Source organism: Periophthalmus magnuspinnatus, chromosome 13, assembly GCF_009829125.3.
Source record: "Periophthalmus magnuspinnatus isolate fPerMag1 chromosome 13, fPerMag1.2.pri, whole genome shotgun sequence".
Lineage (NCBI taxonomy): Eukaryota > Metazoa > Chordata > Actinopteri > Gobiiformes > Gobiidae > Periophthalmus > Periophthalmus magnuspinnatus.
This window is the reverse complement of record NC_047138.1, coordinates 19,149,507-19,166,935: the sequence shown is the minus strand read 5'-3', so window position 1 is coordinate 19,166,935 and position 17,429 is coordinate 19,149,507. Positions and strand designations below refer to the sequence as shown.

The 17,429-nt window shown below is 42.5% G+C and overlaps 1 protein-coding gene across 1 annotated transcript in view; it reads right to left on the bottom strand.

The window, feature by feature from the left end:
- nectin3a (nectin cell adhesion molecule 3a) overlaps positions 1-10,167 on the bottom strand; it is an 82,728-nt gene extending 72,561 nt beyond the window's left edge. The window contains exon 1 of the mRNA XM_055225914.1: positions 9,990-10,167. Coding sequence (XP_055081889.1) covers positions 9,990-10,074 — 85 coding nt within the window. The 5' untranslated portion in view covers positions 10,075-10,167. The remainder of the gene's footprint in view (positions 1-9,989) is intronic.
- Positions 10,168-17,429: the final 7,262 nt, after the last annotated feature.

Genomic DNA, 17,429 nt, shown 5'->3' with positions numbered 1-17,429 from the left:
GTATTTTACTTCTACGGGGTATTAAAGAGAAGGTATTTTACTTCTATGGGGTATTAAAGAGGGAGTGTTTTACTTCTATGGGGTATTAACTGTAACACATAACAGATTTAGATTACCATGTTTCTCGTTTTGAAAATGCTATATTCACTTAAAACAGCACATTAACATGTTTAATAAGATGACACCAGATGGGTCTTCATTCTAAGAGAGTTAGCACATTTATTAGCTCTCATTTGGTTTCAGAGAGATACATACGTTCAGTTTTTTTTGCAGTCCTACTGAACGAATGATTCTGGGTCTAGACCTTTGAAACTGAGGGAGAGCTGGTAAATGTGCAAATGTAATTAAACCCAATCGGCCACAAGTGAGTTTGGCTGCAGTCCATTCATCTCTAGCCCTGCCCTGCCCTCTGTGTCACGAACTGCTGTCTCTTTGCACGTCGCTGTTAGCTCGCGGTCTGCGCACATGCTAAAAGTGGCAGCTGTCTAATCCCCAGAGACTTCAACAGGAGCCGGGGACACATGACTGCTCCCTGAACCCCACACATGCTGCACCTACCCCCAAAATAAAGACTTGTACCACGCATTTAGTGTCATTTATTTAAAAGGCATAAGACAGGTTACATTTGTTTAACCTAATTTGACCTAATTAGATTTAAAGAGGGGTATTTTACATCTATGGGGTATTAAAATTGCTGTGTACAGTTTTTGTATATTTATGGAGAATTGTCATGTGGGAGCATAGGCTTGTGGGCGGAGGCTTGTACAGAATCTTACAGCTAACCATAAGGAGGGTTCAAATAGGGCCTTGGAGAGATCACAACAGTGCTACTTCCTGTATTTTTGTACTTTTCCTCTCAGTTTTTCACAAACTGCCACGTAACTGAGGTAAAACTATGATAAATATTAACCACAGTTACTAACCCACCAAACCAAGTCAGAATTAGAGCATGAAAACGTGCCAGATGCACTTTAACAGAAGCTGAGGACCACATGTCAACTCCCTTAACCCCACAGCTCCACCCTCTACCACCCCCACAATAAAGACACTCACGCTGCATGCATTTAATGTCATTAGGCCTCTTTCAGTGCAAGATTTAGGAGCCAATCAAACGGGAGAAAGAGCAGCAGTTGGGAGCCGCAGATGCACAGCAAAGATCTGAACAGGACTTAAAAGCCCCTCGTTGAGTATAATTCTTTCGGCAAACAACCACCGAATAATTGTTCGCAGACAACAGCCACACTCTGACATGGAGAAGATATATGTTCAAGTCAGAGGCTCACAAGTCACTCTAAATTAAGTTAGCGGGCTGGCCCAAACGACAAGACGGGGTTCAGACAACAGGCTCCGGGACTCAAAACAGACTTAGCAACAACTGCAGCAGAGGGTACGCTGATAATGGAATGGTAAATGATCACATTTTTATATAGCACTTTACATCAAGGAACCAGTCACCCACACACACATTCACACGTCAGTATACACACATACACACACACTGGGGGGTGAGGAGGGTTAAGTGTCTTGACCAAGGACATCACAACAGCATTCATCTGTGGCAGCTGGAACTGCACCACCTGTGGGTCAGTGGATATGACCACTCAACCAATGATGTTTATGTCAAGAGTTGTCAATTCAAACCGCTAACCTTCAGATCAGTGGACAAGCGCTCTACCAACTGTGCTACTGTCTGCAGTGAAGCTGGAACCCTAACCCTAACAGTGACAGTCCACTCTGGCTCCGCAAGTAAATTTTACATTAATTTTTCCCATAGACTTTTGCAACAATACAAATGTTAATAGTTCAAAGGCATTGCTATGTGCTAACCCCCTATGTGCTAACCCGCTACATGCACTCTAGTATCTATAACACAGTTGTTTTAAGTTCAATGCAAGATTCTGTGAAATGTTTTAATGACTTTGCAGTTTTGTAAAATTTCAAAAACAGATTCTAAATACAACAATAGATCTTATGGTCATTAGTTCCATGTAGCTTATTGTCCCAGAGTAAGCTTTCCAACTTTTGATATACATTTTTTTTTTTTTCAGAAAGTCTATGACAAAAATGAATGTGAAGTTTAGCTGCAGAGCAACAGGGTGGGCGGTCACTGTAAGGCTCCATTCTGACTGAAAAAGATTACCAATACTTGTTAATCATGGTAAGGTTTTTTTTTTTTTTTTTCTGTTGAATTACTATTTGCTAATGATGAGTTGACATGGTGCATGGTCATTTAGCAAGTTTCTACACCAGATGCTCGTCCAGTCAAAACAAGCCACGTCTGTTATGATGAGAGAGAACTGTCTCTGGAACAAAACAACATATGATTGTGCGGGTTTGAACAAGCTACCCTCCCGTTGTTGGGCACACCTAAACCACTACAACACCACTCCCTCTCCATCTGTTAAATATCTTTAATACCTAAAAACAGGCTAAACTATTAAAGGTACAGTATGTAACTTTCTCAGAGCATCGTCACCTGCAGAATTCCATGGAAATATAAAGTTAAAACAATACTTCATAACATTTTCCAATGAGATAGATTATCACCAAAGGAACAACATTTCTTTGGAGATAAATAAGCCATATAAGAGTCAGGTTTGTGGAGATGCAAGCCCACACACAGAACAAACATGTCAATAGTTTGGCTAAAAAGTTACATACTATGGCTTTAAAATGTTCAGTCTGCCTTTGTAAACGTCAAAACTGAGACTAAACCCATATCTAAACCTGGACTGGACAAGGACCAAATCAGGACAGGAACAAACACAAACCAAGTCTACTTCAGGACTAAACTGGTCATAAACAAGACTGCTGTTTTCAGACAATCTGACCAAGCCCTTGTCATAAGTGTATGAAGATTAGATAAACAGTTACCAGGAAGCACTGACACTCAACCCTGTGATTTGTCAGCTCAAAGTTTTGTCTCATATTCTGTCAATATAAAGGCCCTCATGCATTTGAGCTAAATTAGTGTTGCCCCAGTACAGATATATTGTATAAGCAGCTCTTGAGATCAAAATAAGTTTGCTAAATGTCATCTGCATCTGATTAGAAAGTATTTTAGCATACCTTTCACTAGCTTTACTGTCGTAGCAAAACTTCCTGAAATGTGCTTATTGGTGTTACTATGATACTACAAGTAACTGACTCAATGCTCGATACCGATTACAATACCAAAATGCTTTTTCATACACAACATAAGACTTTACGTTACCATGAGATCTTATATTTGTTCTGATAAAGCTCAAAATGACACTAAAACTCTTCAGGAAAGCTCAAATTCCGTCTTGCTAATGTGATTTTTGTGGTTTTAATACCTGCTCGAATGAGCATCTAGTTTTTTGCTCATTTTACTATCAATTATTATCTAATTTTCGATACTTTTGACAACCCTATAATAAACTCATTACAGCAAGGTAAGTAAGGAATAACTTTGGACCACTGCATTTAAAATTAACTAGTTGTTTTTCATATTTTTGAAACAATGCACCTTTAATGAGCTGTACATTAACCATGTGAGACTGCATTTACACAGCCAGTGTTCTGCTCTTGCACTTTCAATCCATCTTTATATAGAGCCTGTAATTTGGGTGGCTCCATTACTACATTATTTATTTAGATTGTGAATCATGTGGCCCCAGAGAAAGAACCACACAGCTTTGCTCTTCAATTACAGAGCTGCGAGCTCAAACTGGTCCCCTCCTCATACAGCCTCCACGGGACAAACCAGGAGATGAAAACTGGGACGTCCTGGAAAGACCACAAAAGATCTCAACTTTTTCCTTCTCAGACAAAACTGAAAGAAACAGGGTAAAGCTCCAATACCCAGGTCTATCATGAGAATCACTATATCGACAACAGTACGGACACAGACTTTGTGTTTTGTTTCATTCACACATGTTTAACACACAAATTCTGCATATTTAGGCTGACTTCTTTTCTCAAACAGAAAGCACTGTTCTACTTTGTGATGTAATGTGGTAATACAGGAAGTGCTCCCTTATGTTTTTAAACTCCATACACCTTCACTAAAATAATTTGGATGATTCTACTTGCCAATTGCCAATCTCTACTGAACTAAAGGTAAAAGAAGCTGTTAACTTAGGAACTACTCCTTCATGACATCACAAGGTGGAACAGAGCATTTTGATCTTTGGACATGTAGACAGACTAATAATAAAGGGTTACTCAAACATGTGTGAATGAAACAAAACACAACTCCAGGTATGTTTTTCAGATAACAAGATTCTGACACAGCAAAAGTCAGTGTAATATAGGACCTTTAATGTAATATTTCACTGTTTTGAAGTGCCCCGATCACTTTAAAATCCCAGTCTGACAGAGACATTTTTACATTTTTGTCTACTGGTGATTTTAAACAAATAGTGTGCCACAACAAAGGATTCAAAAGTTTCAAACATTCACAACCCAGTACAAGCTCACCGAGTGGCTATGTGTCTCTTTAAGCTCCTTTGACCTGCAGGACATATCAAGAGCACACAAAGCTTCAGTGTGGATTGGCGTCAGATGAGCTGACAATAACACATTGTGCATCAGCTCTCCTGTGGGTTGATTTACAGAGCTGCGGTTTGAGGTTGCAGACAAAAAAAGCCTGGTATGAAGAAGAGGACACTCCAACCATGTTTACGAGTCAAACGTTAGCACAAAACAAACAGTGAGACATCTGAGACATGTCAAAACCACTTTGTATCCATTTTGTATTTTTTCTTGAGTTTTCAGACCATCTTGAAACATTTTTGACAGTGTTTGCTAACTTGCACATTGTGTCTCCATGGTAACTGCTGAACATTCCACCATAGAAATACACGTAGAACACCCTGAGCATGATGTCCCTGCAATGTATCAATACTAGAGGTTAAATTTGCAGTGTTTTGGGGTATTGTGAAGTACTTGTACTTGCAGTGAGTAACAATTGTGTTTTTAGAAGAATAAATGAAGTCACATACATTAGGCTGCCAATGTGTAAATGTGAAACACTGCTTATAAATACAACTGATGCTGTGTTGGTGGTTGCCGGGAAACCAAAACATTACTCAGTTCTGTGTTGAATCAAAGCCACTCACTGATTGGATGGTCTCTAGTTCTGTCAATACAAGTTCACTTTAAAGGATCCACGCTTTATTCACAATTTATATACTTTTTGAGCATGTTTGTTTCACATTATGGTAAAACACAAAATGAACAGCTAATTAAAGTAACTGATGAACTTCGAGCAGTAGGAATGATCAGAACATAGCTAGCTTATTTAACTAGGAACTCAACACAGGTCAAGCAAGCATCAAGTTAATTCCTATCAATGTTCTTTAAAGGTGCAGAACTTTTCTGGTGGAGGTCCATAACTTGCTTGTCTTCATGGAGATGTGGTTGTTTTGTTGCCTGTAATGTTCCAGTTTGGCATTTGACACTTATCTCTTTCAATTATTATTTTTTCAGTTATTGTTATTGCAAAAAAATGTGGGAACGTTCCAGGCAAACTCATAACATCTCCCTGGCAACAAGTATGTTAAAGACCCTGTGCCCGATTTTTTCCCATGTATGTATGAGCAAAATGTGTCTTGCCCCAGTACAGATATAGTTAAGCAGCTCTTAAAACTCCAATCATCAGGAAGTTCACTGTAAACTCACTAGTTGTTGTTAGTTTTACCGTTTTACAGTGAGGACACAACTCAGCTCTGATTATGGTGAATAATTGTGATGCTCTGAATGCATAAGGTAAGGTGATAGCAAGAGTTGACATGACTTGACAAATTGCATTTGATACTTAGCAGTGACATCACACTGGGGGTGTTCTACATGTATCTCTATGGTGGAATTTTCAGCAGTGACCATGGAGACATGCACACATTAGCAAACAGTCTGATAAGTTTTTAGGCAGTCTGAAAACTCAAGGAAAAATACAGAATGGATTTAAAGAGCGCATGTCCAGGAGCCTGTGATCAATCGAGCGTTCACGGTCCTGTTTTGGAGCTTGATTTTCAACAAAAAAATGAAAGTGACTAACTGAAAAACTGTTGGCTAATGCTAGCTAGTTTGTGACTGTAATGTTATATGTGAGAGACCTGTTTAACAGCGCAAATCAGCTCCCCTGTAGTAGTTTCAAATAAGTCAGCTCTTTCTGGTCCAATTGGGTTAGAATAAAGCTCGGACTAAAGTTTAATAAAGCTTCAGTCAGAGTAGTGCCTCCAGTTAGCATCACACCCCCAGGGAATGTTGATGACATCAGCTGCACAGTATCAATAGAACAATATAAGTTGCATAGGAAATTGAATGAGGCTGTTGTACATGTATATGATGGTAATAAAGCCACACTGCTTACACACTTTGAATTAAGGGACAAAACGAATGTGACCTTCCTGCACTGCATTCGTTTCAGTCCCCAGCAGCACTAATGTTTGTCATAACAACGCTGTCCTGAAATGTAATCTTGGCTCCGGTCAGGGACACATGCACACACGACCTGGGGAAAAGGGATGGGGAAACAGGATGGGATGGGATGGGATGCGGGAGAAAGGACGGGTGAGACAGGATGGGGTAGTTGGGATGGGGGAGACGGGATGGAGGAGACCGAAAGGGATGGGGGAGATGGGATCGGATAAGGGAGATGGGATGGGGGGCGAGATTGGTAGGGGGAGAAGAGATGGACAGATGGGATGGGATGGGATGGGGAAGTGGGGAAGGGATGGGGGAGACGGGATGGGACGGGGGAGACGGATAGGTGCTCGGGGGGCTGGCACAGGGCCCAGCTGTGGGTCAATACTTCCACAGGCCCAGTGACTGCAGAGCCTCTCCTCCTAATGTAGAATGTATAATATATCTTCATTCCCCCTGCCACTCTCACACCCACAGCCGAAGAGGAGGCTGCTGCTGCCCCTCACTCATTCAAGAAGTCTGTACAAGCACCTAACAAACTACTTACAAAGTGTTTTTAGCACACATCTATTAAAGCTCTTATATTATACAAAACTGACTCTTGTGAGCTTTAATCCATGTTATAACACTGTTACCTCATCAAAAACATACCTGGAGTTGAGTTTTGTTTGATTCACACATGTTTGAGTAAACCTTTATTATTAGTCTGTCTATATCTACAAAGCTCAAAATGCTCTGTTCCATCTTGTAATGTCACAAAGTGGTAGTTTTCAAGTTAACAGCCCCTTTTACCTTTAGTTCAGTAGAGATTGGCAATTCCAGGACTGAAACCATCCAAATGATTCTAGTGAAAGTGTATGGAGTTTAAAAACACAATTGTGCTCTTCCAGTATTACTACATGACATCACAAGGTGGAACAGAGTGTTTTCTGTTTGTGAGAAGAACTTAGCCTAAATATGCAGGGTTTGTATGTTAAAACATGTGTGAATGAAACAAACACAACTCCAGGTATGTTTGTGATGAGGAAGCTGCATTATCACAGATCAGAGAATAGTGTAATATGGGCTCTTTAAAGGAGCTGTATGTAGCCTGAGCTCTTTTTAAACAAGTTCTACAGTCACAGTTACAGAGTCTGTGTGACCAGAGCCTTAACTTACAGATAGAGACACATGCAAGTATGTCTCATTCTCAGTATATGCACAGGCCTCATGTGAAAGAACCTCCAGAAGTCACTCACTGAGCTGCAGCGTAGGGCTGTATGGCTGTATTTGACTAAAGAAACTCTTATAGGACTAAAGACATGTGCTGCCGATCATTTGGTCGATTAAAAGGGGGCGTGACAAAAGCTGTCAATGTATATATCGCTATGTGTCTAACCCAAACTGCACTCAAAAGATTACAGCAGCAGGGGGAGTTCATGCAAAGCTACTATTTATGCAGAAAAAGTACTAGGAAACGATATAAAACAGATAAACCTGTGAATCATGACTTTAATCTGATTTTTACAGATAAAAACCTCAAAATACCAAATCTTTAGCTAACTCTCACTCCTCCCGTCTGCTGCTGTACATGTAAATAAAATGATTAGTTGATGAATATACATTTTGGTTTGGTTAAGACTCCACTGACTAAATGATTAAGCTGAGAGTGCTTATCTCAGCTGTCAGTCTTGTAGTTCAAATATTAGAGATAAAGGCACATTTTTCTCACAGTGTGGTGGTGCCATGTTAATAAACCCATAGAAAGATTTCCAGCAGTTTCAGTGTGACAAAAAAATGCATAGACTTAACCTTTCAAAACACAATCGATCTTTTGACTAGCGAAACGTCCACAAAATGTCGCCAATAAACAGGAAGTTGAACCCCTATGAATAAACGTTATTGTGACTGGGGAGAGGCTGCTGACAATAAAATGCATTTTGTTTTCAGTATGTATTCAGTATATGATTAAAACCACAGTATGTAACTTTTTTTAAAATCAAAAACAGACTAAAATATAAAGCATGTTTATTTGTTCTTTTGGTTGTTTTTTATTGCATTGAAAAACAGAAAAAAACATGCATCCTTACTGTGAGCGGGTTTGCATCTCCACAAACCTGATTCTAATTTGGCCTGGAGGAGAGCCTATTCCTTGTTTCTATGGAAATGTTGTTCCTTTGACTAAGGTCTTCCACAGTATGATTTTAACTTTCTATTTCTATGGAATCATGGAGGTGTCACACCCCCAGAATGTTACATACTGTAGCTTTAAACAAAACCTGATTTACAAAGCAAGTAACTGAACTTTCCCCAATACTATCCTGCATTGAACAATTTAACATCTACAAATTCAATAAAAGACAATTTCTTTGGGCAAATCGCATAGTTTTAATGGTTCATGCAGTGTTGTCTCAGTACCCACTTGGCATAAAAAACTGTTTATGATACCACATCCTTTTCTCTATTGTTTTTCTTCCTATTGGCCACAGCAATCTTTCAAACATCCAAACAACTGATGAGCGATATATAAGGCACCAGAACTGAAGAAGCGGCTTGGATGAGCAGCCAAACATCTCTCCAAACTTTTTGTCCAGTGACAGATCTGAATTTTACTTTATTATGGATCATATCTGGACAGCTGAGGGATTATCCTGGCAAAGATGAACAACAAAAACTACATAGATAGAGATAAAACTACACACATTTTGAACTACTCTGAAAAGGGGGAATCATGGTTTAGGCATTGACCTGCGTTTTTGCCATGTTGCTGCAACAAAACAAAGAATGTGTGTTCAGGAACGTGCCATTCACTTCTACCTAAACTGCTACATCACTGCATCACCAGCTAGTTAGGACTACACTAATAATTCACCAAAGGAATCCAAAGCCAGTCCCCAATCCATTAATAAAAGTCTATTGTGGATTCTGCTGAGTCAAGTCCTCCTGCTCTGAAACACGTTTGACACACGCAAGAAAGCATCTCTGAAGTTGACGGGATGCCAGAAAATGTATGCAACTCTATCTCATAATCAGAACGATTAAGCTTAGATGGATGACAGCCAACATTCTACCATAAATGCATCTAAATAATTCCAACTCCAGTCATAAGTGACCCATACACGGGAATTACTCGTCCCTCTATGCACCAGCCCACTTGCTCTGTGAAAGCCGCCCCAGAGCTCCTTTTTTACCGCATGAATTAACGCCAGTGACCGCTAAGTCGTGTGTGACAGACTCCGGAGCTCCGAGCAAAGCCCTGGCCGACACTAGGAGCACAATCCCCGCTTCTATTCACGGAATCCCCCGCTGCTGCTGCTGTTTTCCCGAAGTTCCACGTTGCTTCGGTAATTTGAGATCAAACTAGCTAGAATGGGGCTTTAGCTTGTCTTCGCTGCGCTGTAGTAGAACAAGTTAACGTGGTTGAGGTATACTGGTAACCTTTACGGAACAAAAGGAAGCTAAAAAGAGTTGTTAAGCTAAGAATAGCATAGAAGTTTTGAAATAAGCCCGCGTTTAAATAGCGTTAACTTCAAATCACTGTTGTTTAGAAGTAACGGTCCCACCACGCAACCTCTCCCATGTCCCAAGCGTAAAAACTAGGATGGATCGAGGTCACTTACGTGTAAATAAGTAAAAAAGTGATGCAAAAAGTCCAGGTAGACTTATTTTGGTATTTCCAGTGCGCGTGGACCGTCGTTGAGCCATTGTTCGCGTCACTTTCCCCCGGGACTGCTTGCTCCGTTCAGTCCGCTCCTCGGTGCTCCTACTGCAGCGTGTGCTCCGGTCTGTTCTCGGTCTCTGTGTGCTGCTCCAGTCCTCGCGCTCTCTGCTTCGGGGGCTCGTGCTCGGGTCTGTGTGCGCGCGTGCTCTCTGCGGTGTGGAGAGTGCGTGCCCGGCGTGCGTGCGTGCCCGGCGTGCGTGCGTGCGTGCCCGGCGTGCGTGGGCTTCAACAGGAGGACACAGCGGTGAAGGAGGGATACGGCACGCCAGTAGTCCCAAACACGGCGCTTACGTATGGGGCAGGAGGACCATGGAGGACACGGGACTGCCCCGAACCATATGTGAGGGGAGGGGATAGCAGAGGACGTTAGGTTAGACTAGGTAGGAAGAGAAAAGGACGCTATTTCGGACTTTTGATTTATCGGCAATACCAGATGTTGATAGTCCGAGGGGAATAGGCTCACACAGACGAGCCACGTGCGCAGTTAGTTTTGGTAATTGCATTAGTGGTAAGCTGTTGAGATAAATGAATGACACGGACGCTATATATTTAAAAAGGATGGATAAAAGACACAAGTTAGAAAAGGTCTTACCTTGCATAGACATAGGCCTATGAAATTGTTGAAAATGTGAAAATGTGTTATTATTGCATTAATGCCAGTGGTGGAAGGTAACGAAGTGCAAGTAGTCAAGTGCTGTACTTAGTAGAATTTTTAGGTGCCTGTACTTTACTTGACTTAAATTTTACAGTAGATACTTTTTAGGTACTTTTACTTCAGCACATTTGAGAGCAGATAACTGTACTTTTTACTCTACTACATTTTTGAACAGGACTGAAAAGTAAAAAGTACTTTTCATATGAAGTTTTTAAGTTCAAGCTTTGGCTTTGAGCAAACAAAAATAAATACACAAAATTCATAAGGAAAAATAAGAAATTGATTAATATTGTTCCTGTTGACCCAAATATATATAAATTTTCAATCTATATCACTACATTTAACACTTTAACAAATCAACAATACTTGTGGGAAATACTTTTACTTTTTACTATTAAAGTGCATTTTTAAACGGGTACTTTAATACTTTTACTCAAGTTAATTTTTCATGTTGAAAAGTACTAACCCGCTTCAGTACTATCCCTTAGTAGTTTCCAAAATATGATGAGATCAGGCATTCTCAACGATAAGTTATTTAATTTAAATGTGATGATTTTGCATTTAATTTGTGTAACTCTTTGTATTAATCTTTCCCTTTTTGTTTTAGCTAACTAGCGCCACCATCAGTTAAAGTCCATTTTTGACTTTGTCCTACAGGTAAAGCATGTCACACCTCACATTCAAACAGGAGCCCAGTCAAACAAGTTTGTCATCAAAGAGGAAGTGAAAATCTGTCTTATCTGTTGCACTACTGTTAGCACATCCTGTCTATCTAGTATCCATTCAAATGCTTCCTAATGACTCCTCTGTGTGTATCTCCCATGGGTGCTGAGCCAGAGCAGGCTTCATTTACATCCAATCCCTCCCAGCTGTAGGCTATTTTTAACCCTGTCCCTATCTAATTACATGCTAATATCATGTTTACAGAGGTGCCATTTTAATACACTGGGTGGTTACATGGCATAACATTTGAATGAATGTTGAGTCAACTTTTTTTGTTTCAGCCACTTTGAGAAAATGTCAGATTTTTCACTTTTCGACTACTGTTACTACTGAAAACAAGAACACCGACAACTTTTGCTCAGGTATTGTCATACTGTCAACTGGGCCATATTACTCAAGTAGGAGTAAAACTGTTTGAAAACTACTCTGAGAAGTACAGTTTATGACAGAACACATATTGTGCTTGTGTCTCTCTATAGTTATAATCTCTGACACATGTGGATCATTATGTTATAAATTTTAAATCACAATATTCATTTAAAATGGCTTAATAAAAGAAACAAGTCAGCTGATTTCCACTTTAGAAAACAGCGTTAACCAATGGGAGCTGAAAGTGCCATAAACGTTATCACAACAAAGCACTGCATGCTGTTGGCGCCTTGTCGGGCGTGCTGTCGGCGCCCCCTTTAGATCGCTGCACATCACACAAGTGAGCAGCCCTTTTTTTTTACCGAAACGACTACGCAATGCTGCCGAATCAATGATTAAGTATCAATGATTAAGAAAAAAAAAAACTGGAGAAGGAAGTGTGTACGTCACAGTGAGCGTGTACCAGTGGAGGCGAAAACCAGGGTAGATCGGCAAAATAGCTTCTTGAAAATAAGAGATTAAAGATTACTCAAACATGAATCACTCCAAATACAACTTCAGAGGGTCAATAAGAAGAAACGACAAGAACATGGTTAAAGCTCTGAAAAGTCAAGCTTGCAGAATAGGTTTGATTTAAAAAGTTACTCAAGTGAAGATACTTGTGTAGAGCTGCATTATTCATGTGTAAGTTTTGTTACCTGTGAATTATTATTTGATATTTTGTTAATTTAGAATTTAAATATTGATGTAATAGAAGCACGTCCACTGGTACGTCACTGTTCTGCTGCCAGACCACGGCCTAAGGATAGCGACTGCTCATGGTGGCAAGCAATGGATTTTAGTTAAAATTTGTGCCAAAATGACTGAATCCAATGTGTATACCCATTTAAGAAAGAAGCATGAGTGTTGCAGAGCAGTGGGCTTGTCTGAGGGGTAGGGGAAAATGACATTTATCACTGCCAGATTAATCACAATCTAATCAAAATCGCAATTTCAATAGATGCAATTAGCAAATCACAAAGGCTGCACATTAAAACTTTTGAAGTACCATGAAACAAAACCTGTTATATTCTGCACACAATCTGCTAAGCCTGTAGTTTAGATCTTAACAAACATGTTCTGAAATGTCCCTGTATGTCGATGACCTCCTTGTGTCTCCATGGGGCCTTATTCTACATAAAAACGTCTAACCCTGTAGTTTAGATCTGTGCAAACATGTTCTGAAATGTGATTTTTGTATTAGTTTGTCAGTTCAGATTTCAGTCTTTTTGTCAATTCTTCTGGACATGCTTAAAATGTGAACTCTGAACAGATGTCATTATTAAAACATAAATCACAAATCAAATTACAATCACAATGTTTGTCAGAAAAATCACACTTAGATATTTTTGCCAAATTGTTCAACCCTAGTGGGAATTTTATGGCAGCAATGGCTTGAAGACAGGAGAATGAAGATTACTCTAACATGCATGAACCACTCCAAACACAACTCCCCCTTCAGAGTGCTATCACAACACAACCAGCATGCATCCCACTAATGAAACTACTGCACATCACATCGGGTTTGTCAAGTTGTTGTTTACAGTTTTGTATCATATTTTTGTATATTTATGGAGAATTGTGTTGTGGGAGCATGGGTGTCTGAGGCTTGGGGGCAGAGCCTTGTACAGAATCTTACAAACCATAAGGAGGGTATAGCTTCGGTATAGCTTATGATCAGGTTACTTAGTGAGGGAGTTAGGGACATTAAAACCCGGGATAAGATAGGCTGCAGTAGGAGATAACTAGCTGGGGGAAGTATAGCAACCTGAGCACTATCCTCTGCTTTGTCCTATTTTCTCATCAGCAATGCTATTCACATAATAATAATAATAATAATAAATTTTATTTATATAGCGCTTTTCAGGACACTCAAAGTCGCTTCACAGTGGAAAAATTTACAACATAAAATCAAGCATTAAAAGCGATTTTGAACAGGTGAGTTTTGAGTTCTTTCTTGAAGGTGGGGAGGTCAGAGCAGTCAGGGAGGGGTTTAGGTAGTGAGTTCCAGAGGGTGGGGGCAGCGATGGAGAAGGCTCTGTCCCCCCAGGTTCGGAGCTTGGTCCTACAGGGCAGGGATAGGAGGTTGGAGCTGGAGGAGCGGAGGGAGCGAGATGGAGTGTGGTGGTGGAGCAGGTCTGTGAGGTAAGGAGGGGCCAGGTTGTGGAGCGCTTTGAATGTGATAAGAAGGATTTTGAAGTGGATGCGCTGAGGGACGGGGAGCCAGTGGAGCTTATGGAGGACAGGAGTGATGTGTTCATGTGAGCGGGTGTAGGTGAGGAGGCGGGCAGCGGAGTTCTGAATGTACTGTAGTCTGTTGAGGGTTTTGGATGGTGTACCATAGAGGATGCTATTGCAGTAGTCGATTCTGGATGTAATGAATGCGTGGATGAGAGTTTCAGCGGCAGAGAAGGTGAGTGATGGGCGGAGACGAGCTATGTTTTTGAGGTGAAAGAATGCAGTCCGGGTTATGTGCTTAACGTGGGGTTCAAATGAAAGAGTGGGGTCGAGGAGCACACCGAGGTTACGGATGAGTGAGGATGGAGAGAGTGTGGTGCTGTCAAAGTGGAGGGTGAAGTGTTGTGAGGATTTGGCGATGTTGTGTGGACCGATGATGATGAAGTCTGTTTTGTCGCTGTTAAGTTTGAGGAAGTTGTGATTCATCCAATTTTTGATGTCTGTTAGGCAGTGGGTGAGAGTGGAGTGGATTGTGGGGTTGATGGATGTTGTGGAGATGTAAAGTTGGTTGTCGTCAGCGTAGCAGTGAAAACGGAGACCGTGACGACGAATGATGTTGCCGAGGGGGAGGATGTAGAGAATGAAGAGGAGAGGACCAAGCACCGAACCTTGGGGGACTCCCTGCTGCAGGGGGGCTATGGAAGAGGAGCAATGGTTGAAGTGGATGAACTGTTGCCGGTTTGTGAGGTAGGACTGGAGCCAGAGGAGAGCAGAGCCGGTGATGCTGAGTGAGTTTTTGAGGCGGGACAGGAGGATGGAGTGGCTGATTGTGTCGAAGGCTGCAGTGAGGTCCAAGAGGATGAGGATGGAGAGGTGGCCGGAGTCGGAGGAGAGGAGGAGATCATTTGTAACTTTGAGCAGAGCTGTTTCGGTGCTGTGTTTGGGACGGAAGCCGGACTGGAAGGGTTCATAGAGACTGTTTGAGGTGAGGTGGGTTTGAAGTTGGGCGGCGACGACACGTTCCAGGATTTTAGACAGAAAGGGAAGGTTGGATATGGGACGGAAATTTGCACAGTTATCAGGGTCGAGGTTGGGTTTTTTTGAGGATGGGGGCTTGAGAGACTGTGGGACAGAACCGGAGGAGAGGGAGGAGTTTATGATTTGGGTGATCAGTGGAGAGAGTACAGGAAGACAGGCTTTGATGAGAGGAGAGGGAATGGGGTCCAGGGAGCATATAGAATGTTTAATGCCGGAAAAAAGTTGTCCCCTGTCCCACTCCCCCTGTGGAGTGTAACTCTTTCAGATGCCCCGATGACAGCTGGACCCTCTCCTCCTCCCCGCCTGGCCCTCCTCCACCCGCCTCCCTCTCCTCCTCGCCCGGCTCTCCTCCTCCTCGCTCGGCTCTCCTCCTCCTCGCCTGGTCTTCCTCCTCCTCGCCTGGCCCTCCTCCGCCCCCCCTCCCTCCTCCTGGCCGATTTTTCTTGTTTTGTCTGATTTTTCCTGTTGTTTTGTTTTTGTGTGTAGGCAGCACGGTGTCTGAGTGGCAACACTCGTGCCTCACAGCAAGAAGGTTTGGTTCGATCCCCGGGTCACCCAGGCCTTTCTGTGTGGAGTTTTGCATGTTTCTCCCCGTGTCTGGATGGGTTTCCTCCGGGTACTCCGGTTTCCCCCATCAACCAAAACATGAACGCCCTTCGAGACAACTGTTGTTGTGATTTTGGGCGTTACAAAAATAAAATGAATTGAATTGAATTGAGGGCTTACATAGGGCCCGGGAGAGATTGCTAGATTACTCAAACGTACATGGATGACATCTAAAACCTATTCAGGCATGTTTTTGATGAGGGAACAACATTATAACATCAATTTTGTCTTTAACTTGACTCAGGCCAATAGCTTCAGATAATTTGTGTAATAATTGCGCTCTGATTTCCCTAAAGGCCCATCACGCTGACAGACCTCCCCTTTAAGCTGATGGAGGCGGTGCACTGTGGCCTGGTGTTTCCCTGCTGACATTTCTTCACTTTATTTAGAAACTCTTGTGGACTCAGCAGCAGTGTAAAAAAAGGAAAACTTGTGCATGTCCTGCTCAGTTGGATCCAAGTCAAAAGCGCTGAGTCACTCTTTCTACTGCCAATAAGTAACTTTAACAATAACCCTGTTCTCTAAAGTGAGCAGCACTTCTCAAACTGTGGAGCCTCTCTTCTCTTTGCGATCCTGGTTTAGATCAGGTTTAGCCCGACTACAGTCCTGGTCTATTGTACTGGAGTAGTCCTAGTGTAAGTGGCACATTAGCAAAGCAGACATGTCACACCAGGTACTTTCTTGGTAGGGTTAGGCAGACTGTTAAAATCTAGTTTGAAAGAGTTCAGTAATCAGGAACTGTACATTAGCATATTGCTCTGGTGTCTGAGAGCTGTGAAAAGTGCTTATAAACTCTCTGTGTGTCATGATGCCTGCATTGTCTGCCTCCCTGTGTGCTCTCCCCCTCCCCTACCTGTCTGAATTCGGAGCTGGGCGGAGTTCCTACTCCTCCCGTGCGCACCTGGAGCGCATTAGCACAATCATCACCACCTGCTGTCGAGTATATGAGGGCTCGGCAGATGACACTCGGAGCCAAACCGTCCGCGTGTAAACGTGAATGTTCCAGCTCAAGTTTGTATCCCATTACCTGCCTACTCATGTCTTACTGGATTTTGCTGTTTCCCAGATTCCTGCTCCCTCGCTCACTCCTGCTCCTGCGCTCCAGCTCCGGTACAGTCCACCCCTCGTCTTCGCCTCCTGTCCTGTCCTGGTCTCCGGCCTGCTTCTCGTCTCCTGCCCTGGTCCTCGCTCTCTGGATTACTCCTGCCCGGTTCCCCCTGGTCTCGTCTCCGGCCCTGCCTCGCTCCGGCCCTGCCTCGCTCCGGCCCTGCCTCGCTCCGGCCCTGCCTTGCTCCGGCCCTGGCTGTCTCCATGTCTGCTCTGGACTACCCCCGCCTGGCTTGCTCTGTTCCTGAGTCCGATCCTGTCCTCGTCTGGTCCTGGTGTTCCCCGTTTCTGCTCAACACTCCGCACGCCTGGTTCGCCTCCCGTGTGTTTAATGAACGATTGACACAAACTGTTAATTAACACTGTAAAATTGCCCCGAGTCTGCATTCCTTGGTCCGCTCCTGTACCTGCCGTTACGACAGAACGGTCTGGCCTAAACATGGACCAAGCGGACTCAGGCCCAGACCAGTCACTACGACAAGCGTGTTCCCACCAGGGTGTGATTATTGGACAACATGAACAATCCATCCGGTCCTTGTTGGATTTTAATCAGACTTTAACTCAACAAGTGGCCCAGCTTACCAATCAAGTTGCCGTGCTGCTCGCTGCCCCATCTGCTGCGTC